Raw genomic sequence first — 7,988 nt, 5'->3', positions numbered from 1 at the left:
CCTTTTGAACTACTGTTTAGGCAACCTCCTTCTTATAATCATATTAAAACCTTTGGTTGTCTCTGTTTTATCACAGTTCCCAAATGTCATAAGGACAAGTTTCAGCCTAGAGCTGACCCTTGTATTTTTTGGGATATCCATTGGCTAATAAGGGTTAAAAGCTATACAATTTGAAAAATAAGCTTACCTTAATATCCAGGGATGTAGTTTTCCATGAAACTGTTTTTCCCTTTGCTACCTATTTCAATCACCCCAATGTTTCTCCTCCTCCTCCCCCTCTCAATCCTGCTACTAGTTGGAGTTTCCCAATTGACAATTCCTTCTCTGATTTTCCTTATCCTCCTCCAGCTCATCTGCCTTCACCTTCTACTCCTCTTTCACCATCTCCTCCTTCTCAACAATATCCCTCTTCTGCACACACTCCACCTGCTCCCAGGAGGCCGAATAGGACTCATATTCCTTCTGCTCATCTGCAATAATATATTTGTAACCTTCATCCATCCCTGTCTGGCCCCAGTTTTTCTTTTGCTTGTCTTCATAGTTTAGTTAACACTGCTGAGATTGAACATGCCTCATATCAGCAGGCAGTTTCCATTCATGTATGGCAGGAGGCCATGAGGAAGGAATTTGAGACCTTAGAGACCAATCATACTTGGTCAATTGTTCATCTGCCACCTAGCAAGAAACTCATTGGCTGCAAATGGGTTTATAAGGTCAAGTATAAGGTTGATGGAACTGTGGAAAGATATAAGGCTAGATTGGTTGTTAGGGGTGACACCCAGGTGGAGGGTGTGGAATTCAATGAAACTTTCTCCCCTGTTATTAAATTTTCCACTGTTAAGTGCCTTGTTGTTGTGGCTGTCAAGAAAAGTTGGCCTCTCTTTCAACTTGATGTCAACAATGCTTTTTTTCATGATGACCTGGATGAGGAGGTCTATATGAGGTTGCCACCTGGGTTGTCAGCCACTTTTTCATCTGGTTCTACTTCATCTTCTTCTCCTTTGGTTTGCCATCTTCAAAAGTCTTTATATGGTTTGAGACAGGCTTCAAGGTGGTAGTATGTCAAGCTGTCTCAAGCCTTATGCTCTAGGGGATACTCTCCTTCTCTCAATGACTACTCTCTCTTCTCCAGAAAATCTGATTCTTCCACTGTCTTGTTGGCTGTGTATATTGATGATATTATTCTCACAATTAATGACTTAGCTGAAATTACTGCATTAAAGAGCTTTCTCGACAATGAATTTAAAATCAAAGACTTAGGAGTTCTCAACTATTTTCTTGGGATTGAAGTTGCATACATTTTTGGTGGACTGTTACTACATCAAAGAAAATTTATTAAAGACCTTCTCAAAGAGTACCATTGTGAGAATGTTACTCATGTTACTTGTCTTTTTGACCTGACTGTCAAGCTCAGAACAGACATGGGGGATCATCTTCCTTCTCCTGAATCCTGTAGGAGTTTGGTGGGTAAGCTCAACTTTCTCACCCACACCAGACTAGACCTGGCTTTTGCTGTACAACACCTAAGCCAATACCTTCAAAAGCCTACCTTCTCTCACATGCATGCAGCCTTGCATATACTTAAGTATCATCAAGGGTCCTCTAAGGTTGGGGTGTTCATCAGCAACTTCCTTGATCTTTCACTTTCTGCTTATTGTGATAGTGACTGGGCTGCTTGCCCAGACACAAGGAGATTAGTTACTAGGTTCTGCATTCTATTAGGGGGCGCTCACTTACTGGTTGGAAGGCTCAGAAATAGATTGTTGTGTCTTTTTCTTCTGCTGAGATTGAGTATAGAGCAATTAGTAAGGTTTTAGCTGAGCTAACTTAGCTGGTCGGATTGCTTTCTGACTTTGGTATTCCTGTTTCTGTTGCTATCCCTATCTTATGTGATAATCAAACAATCATTCACATTGTCAAGAACCTTGTATTTCATGCGAGGACCAAACATATTGAGGTGAATTTCTATTTTATTCGGGCAAAGCTTCATGAGGGGTTGATTGCCTTGAATCATGTTCCTACTACTTCTCAGTTGGCTGATGTTTTTACCAAGCCTTTGACAGGCCTTGCTCATCATTCCTTATTGCTTAAGCTGGGGGTTCAGTCACCCTTCACCTTGAAGGGGGTGTTGGAGTTGAGCAAAAGTTGGCCCAATCTGTTGCTGATGCCGAGGCACATCCTACATAATAGGCCCATTTGATGTATTTATTTGTATCAGCCCACTTGTAATAGTGAGACCCATTTTTGTAATAGTCAGCTTAGTCTGGTTCTTTACTACTTAGTTCATTCTTTTGTATATAGCCACTATATTGGATTCTTCTAGATAAAAGAAGAAACATTTTTTCTTTCTGGCAGAGTAATGAAAGTATTTGCTTCTCTCTTTTTCTCTATCTCGTTTATTCCTCAAACCCTAGCATAAACTAAACTCAAGAAACTGCTTCTCAAATTGGCTGTAACATTTACAAGAAGGCATGTGAAAGTGTCAAATGTGATACGTCAATTGTTTACTACGAATTCTCTACAATTACAGTGTGCATATTAAAAGAATGTGGTGCAGCTTGCTAACGTGTTTGTTTTCGGTACAAAATGCCACTGGTTCAAATGTGTCATTCCTACTTATTATTGCTCCTTTGAGCAATAACAATATCCTTGTACGAGTTCACGATGACTAAAATTGTTTATTTTTGAGTTTATTTCCTGCATCCATTAAGAAGATTTTTATTTACGACCATATAAACCTGTATGCTGAACAGTTCTTTTGTCCACTTTTTAAATTGTCAAACTTCAGAGGAGAGCAATAGGACCCACTCAAATTAGAGCAGCTCTCATAAACCTTTTTCTCCTGTATTTTTATCTTTCATTCTTGAGACGGTTTACAAGAAGGAATTTTTACATTCCTATACACTATTTGAAACTTTATTACCCTCCCTACTCAAGTTTCAATTTAATTACATCTTATATACAAATTTACCAATTATATACTCTTTAGGAATTAAATGAGTATCCTTTTATATTAGGAATCAATTATTTTTGATCCTTATTCTCTCTCCCTCCTGCTCTCTCTCTCTCTCTCTCTCTCTCTCTCTCTCTCTCTCTCTCTCTCTCTCTCTCTCTACATCTCTCAATCCCTAATTCCAGTAATGTAGAACAAAGGAAAAGAGAGCAGCAATTCTATCATTGACAGCCAGTAAAAAGCGTTGAAGGTTTGAATTCGAATTTAGATTTTCAAAAATTATTTGTTTGGATTAGGTGTTGTTGCAAACAATTGGGGATATTATTTGGAGTATATATCTCAATTTTGATGATGTTTTGGTGAAGATTAGACTTGATTTTGGCTGAATTTCAGATTGAAACTCGTCGAAGAAGAAAAAGAAGAAGAAGAAGAAGACATGACATACATTATACTTACGAAATTGTAGTAAAATTATAGAAAAATTGTATTCTATTGTTTATATATATTTTTTTATTTAAATATTGTATGAAAGTTGAACAATATTGTATAAAAATTGTATTTAAGTTGTATAATATTGTAGTTGTATATAACTGGGTAGAAATAATATATGAAAGTTGTAGATAAGTTGTATAATATATAATTAGTTGTATGAAATTTATTTTTACTATGTATAAATCAGATACAAAATATACAAAAGACATATTGTATAACATTTGTATAAAAATTGTAGTTAAGTGGTATGATATTGTAGTTGTATATAACTGGGTAGAAATAATGTATGAAAGTTGTAAAAAAATTATAGATAAGTTGTATAATATATAATTAGTTTTATAAAATTTATTTTTACTATGTATAAATCAGATACAAAACATACAAAAGATATATTGTATAAAATTTGTATAAAAAATATATTTAAGTTGTATGATATTGTAGTTGTATTTAATTTGGTAGAAATAATGTATGAAAGTTGTAGATAAGTTATAGTGCAAGTTCAATGTAGTTGTGCTCCATTCTTTCAATTACTTTGTGACTTATGAACTCTTTCACCCAAAATGCTAGAGTTGTTCTCACTTTCTGGATGATTGGTGGTGTTCCAGCCTCCTCCCTTTCTTAAATGTTCTCCACATAGATTGTATCCTGGTAATTGGATCATAAATCAAGTAACTATCCTTAGAGCTGAGCTGAAAAAAGAAGAAAGTAAACAGAAAAGGTAAACATTTTTTGAAGAAAAACATTTAGACGTGTTAATTAGTTGTATAATTTATCTTCTCCAAATAGCAGTCGTAAAAGTGTCTTCTCGAGAAGGGCAGATGGGCAATTTATCAAGTTTGTAACTAAATCCCTAAATATAAGTTCAATCTGCAGAGAATAGGGGAGAGAGGAGAGAAAAAAGGAAAATGGTGTAACTAAATCCCTTGATTGAAGGCACAAATAATGGATTGGGAGCCTTTTAAGGTGGATTGTATATATTTTGTAACTAAAATGTGTTTAGGTCGGGTAAATACCAAAACATGGACATTTTTCGTAATAAGGTTTCAAATAGTGTATAGGAATGAAAAAATCTCTTACAAGAATGTTCATACAAGAAGCATGCAGATGGTTCAGAGTTCAGACTGGAAAACAGTTTACTAGCACAAATTTTGGAAACCTTCAAAATTCGTTTACCAGTACAGACAGGATGTATATTGAAGTTGGCAGCTATACTTACTGCATTTATTTTTAGCTCTAGAAATATAAAGTATAGATGAAAGTCTTTTGAAATATATATCTATACTAAGTTCAATCCATTGTCACAGATAAGTAGTATATAAAGGTCAAATCACACTAACTAATCTATCTTATGTAAGTAAACCAAGAAAATGTAATCACAATATTTGCACAGATTTTTCAAACCAAACTAAGCACTTTCATCCTCTCATTTGGAATACTCAACCAAAACTAAGCACAGATTCTCCACACTAGTTTTAACATGGTGGCAACTTCCATACTCCGGCGCTCTACTTAACAATAGTTTAAGCCAGAAACACGAAAGAACTTAGGACTTGTATCAAGATTCCATTATCAAGTAGTCCATCAGCTATCCAAACAGAGTACCTGAATATGCTCACAGTTGCATTCGTAAAATCTTTTGAGCCTCGTTAAAGTATTGAGGGACCTTGGTTCGATGTTACAACTTGCAAGAATCAGGTAAAAGGCTTTGTAACAATATCTAGACAGAATGGAGCCTAATGAACCATGAATCGCTCTTTGCTAAAAGCTGTTCAAACAACGGCAAACTGCAGACGATTAAAATGAACAGAAAATATATGACAGGGTCAGAAGATATCAATTGACAGAAGAATTGGCAATGTTTCAAATCATCAAACGACTGATCTTCTAAGAAACTGGGAAACTAGTGTTTGCAAAGATTGCTTTTGTTTTCCTTCATATCTGAACTGATAATTATCCATCATAATTATGTTATCAACACAACTAAAGCACTGAATTACCAAAAGCCTCAAATTTGTCAATCACGTCAGAGTTTTGAGATCTTATTTCAATATCAATGTTGTTTTGTTTGAGCTTTCCTCGAATCATCATTTGTTTTGTAGACTGTAGAGATTATTACTGATAATGCCATTAACCCTGTAACATAATATATACATAAAAAAGAAGAAGAAAGAAAGTCTCTACCCAAAAGCTAAGGCCTTGATATCCAGAGTTAAAAGGTTGTGAAAGCCATCGTAGTTGCCCTGTAAAGCTTCAGAGCATGGTGAAAGCTCCAAAAAATCTTTGGTTCAATAATCAGACACCACGCTATAAGGTTTATGATGACTTTGGCCGGGAAATATCACTTCCAGGCATTATCTGCTTCGTATTTGGCCAGGAAGTATGGGTTCCTGGCTTTGTCTGCATTGTATTTGGTTTTGTGAACCAGGTAGTATACAGAAATTGTTTCTGGGGCCCAACATGATTGCATATAAGCTTAAGCTTCTGTCTTTCCCTCATCCATCTTAATACTATCTTCATGTGCCTTTTGCTTGTCAAGCCTCTCAACCCAACATCCTGGAGTTTTGCAGGGGAAAAACAGTTAGGAAAGAGCAGCCTAGAGTTCTCAAAGTTAAGAACAGTAGGTTCATGAGAATCAGAAAAAAATGGTAACAATTTTACATAATTTTATACTCTGTGCTAAGAAGTACAGCGGCGGGAAAACAAAGACTTAACCATCAACATTCCACCACAACTAGAAAGGCAATAGAACAGTTGTTAATTGTTAGTAAAGCAACTAATTGTCCTTGATATGGTAAATTAGACGCTAGGAATATTCCGTAAACTTAGCGGTCATTTACCAAAAAGCCTAGTGTCAAGCCTTCAAAAAGAAGCACTCGCAGGATAGTAACTGAACTATTATACAGATCGTAAATTGTCTATTTAATTTCATTCTAACCAGAGGAAATCTAGCATATACACAGTTGGTGTACGTCGTACACCAACTGTGTCTATATAGAAAAGTATAAAATCTTATTAGAGTGATGCATAAATATAAAGTGGAGCATCCACTGCTTCTCTCTATGATTCTAATAATTGAAGGAGAAATGTAACATACGTGTGTTATCTTTTAGGTTAGAGCAGTTAATATGGCGTTTGGGCGAGTTAATGAAGTTTTTGCAAAAACAGTACTTTCAGGAACTCCCAAAAGCTCACCCAAACGCCACCTGAACATCCAGACAGATCCATTAAAAGCAAGGCAATCCTAATAATTTTTTTCTTCTGCAATTTGAGTTTGAAGGCCTACTCTAAGCCCTGAAGAAACGAAAAAAAGAAAAGGACAACTTTTCCTTTTAGTTCATTCAACTATGTCCCAAAGTTCAGTTCTTTTTCACTACCACTTCCTGAAACTAAGATTATCTAACATTACCACTTAGGCAGTCAATCAATCAATTAACTACATTTCTAAATCCAAAGATAATTGAGCTCTGCTATATGAATCAAATTGACGCTGCTCTAACTCGTCCCATCTCATTCAAAGCTAAGTAATGATTCACAAGAACAGATGTAAAACTTCAGAAAATGAATCAAAATTGTAAAAGGCAATCAAGTTTCCATACAATAGTTAATTCAAATTTAGAGAATTTGTAAAAGCTCATTTTATGAATTACCTTGACACGTTCCCAGGTGTCAGCAATGGTGAGAGGGCCATGTTCTTTCAAAATGTCGAAAATAACCCTGGTAATAGTTTGTGTCTGCTCAGGTGGAGTTTTAAGCTCAATGGGTTTCATTTTGGGCTTTGGTTTCCTCCCAATGTACCTTATCGCTGTCGCAAACATGGTTCCTTCAATGTCTGGCCTCTTGGCTATGGCGTATATTCCCTTTTGCTGTTTCCGAGCGGAATTTGACTGTTATAAGCCCTAAGCTGCTGCTGTGCACAAAGCAAGAGGTACTTTACGAATTGAATTAGGTACTCGAAATTTAATGACAATTTTACCCTCCTTTCTGTTATCTAATTCCCCGATTTACCCCTAACAGTCCGGACGAAAATTCTATTAAAAAAAATAAAAATTCAATTAATGACATTTTAAATGTAGTTAATTGATTGATTGACTCCTTTCTGTTATGACTCGATACAAATTTTCATAAGGATCACAAAACTAACAAATGAAATCGGTAAATAAGACATAAGAGATTTTTGTAAGATTATTTTTTCTGGAGCGGTTTGGCATGCTTACCAAAATTGATGTCCCGACGATGGACCCGTGTGCAGTATCTTGATTTAGATAAATTCCGATACTATTATTTTTTACGCCTTGATTAGCGGTTATTAAATTCAGTACGACTGCTTAAGAAGCAGTTTAATTTTCTGTATGGTTCCATGAGAAAGAAAGGTTTTGGGAAAGCTTCATCTACCTTTTTACTGCTTTATTAAAGGCTGTTGGCAAGGTACTCGAGTTGACTTCATAGGTAGGCAAATTCATGGGTAAAAAATATAGATCGGCGGCAACTTTTATGTGTTTGACCAAAAAATATTAAATTTATATAAATAAGGGTTAATTTTAGC

The 7,988-nt window shown here is 35.5% G+C and overlaps 1 protein-coding gene across 2 annotated transcripts; it reads right to left on the bottom strand.

Annotated features, from left to right (window-relative positions):
• Nucleotides 1-4,761: 4,761 nt before the first annotated feature.
• Nucleotides 4,762-7,338, bottom strand: LOC104104586 (uncharacterized). 2 transcript variants are annotated; one of them, XR_688164.4, is made up of 3 exons: nucleotides 7,093-7,338; nucleotides 5,627-5,998; nucleotides 4,762-5,229 (listed from the first exon to the last, which is right to left on the bottom strand). XR_688164.4 is itself a non-coding variant. In XM_009612718.4 (2 exons), the coding sequence occupies exons 1-2, from the start codon at nucleotides 7,258-7,260 to the stop codon at nucleotides 5,759-5,761; spliced, it is 408 nt and encodes a 135-aa protein (XP_009611013.1). In that variant the 5' UTR covers nucleotides 7,261-7,338; the 3' UTR covers nucleotides 5,352-5,758. The 2 variants fall into 2 exon arrangements, 1 of the variants encoding a protein (XP_009611013.1); XM_009612718.4 differs by lacking the exon at nucleotides 4,762-5,229 and having other exon boundaries at nucleotides 5,352-5,998.
• Between the last annotated feature and the right edge of the window lie 650 nt (nucleotides 7,339-7,988).

The sequence above is a fragment of the Nicotiana tomentosiformis genome, chromosome 2 (genome assembly GCF_000390325.3).
Source record: "Nicotiana tomentosiformis chromosome 2, ASM39032v3, whole genome shotgun sequence".
Taxonomy (NCBI): domain Eukaryota; kingdom Viridiplantae; phylum Streptophyta; class Magnoliopsida; order Solanales; family Solanaceae; genus Nicotiana; species Nicotiana tomentosiformis.
The sequence above is the reverse complement of the archived record's forward strand: the minus strand, read 5'-3'. Positions and strand labels throughout refer to the sequence as shown.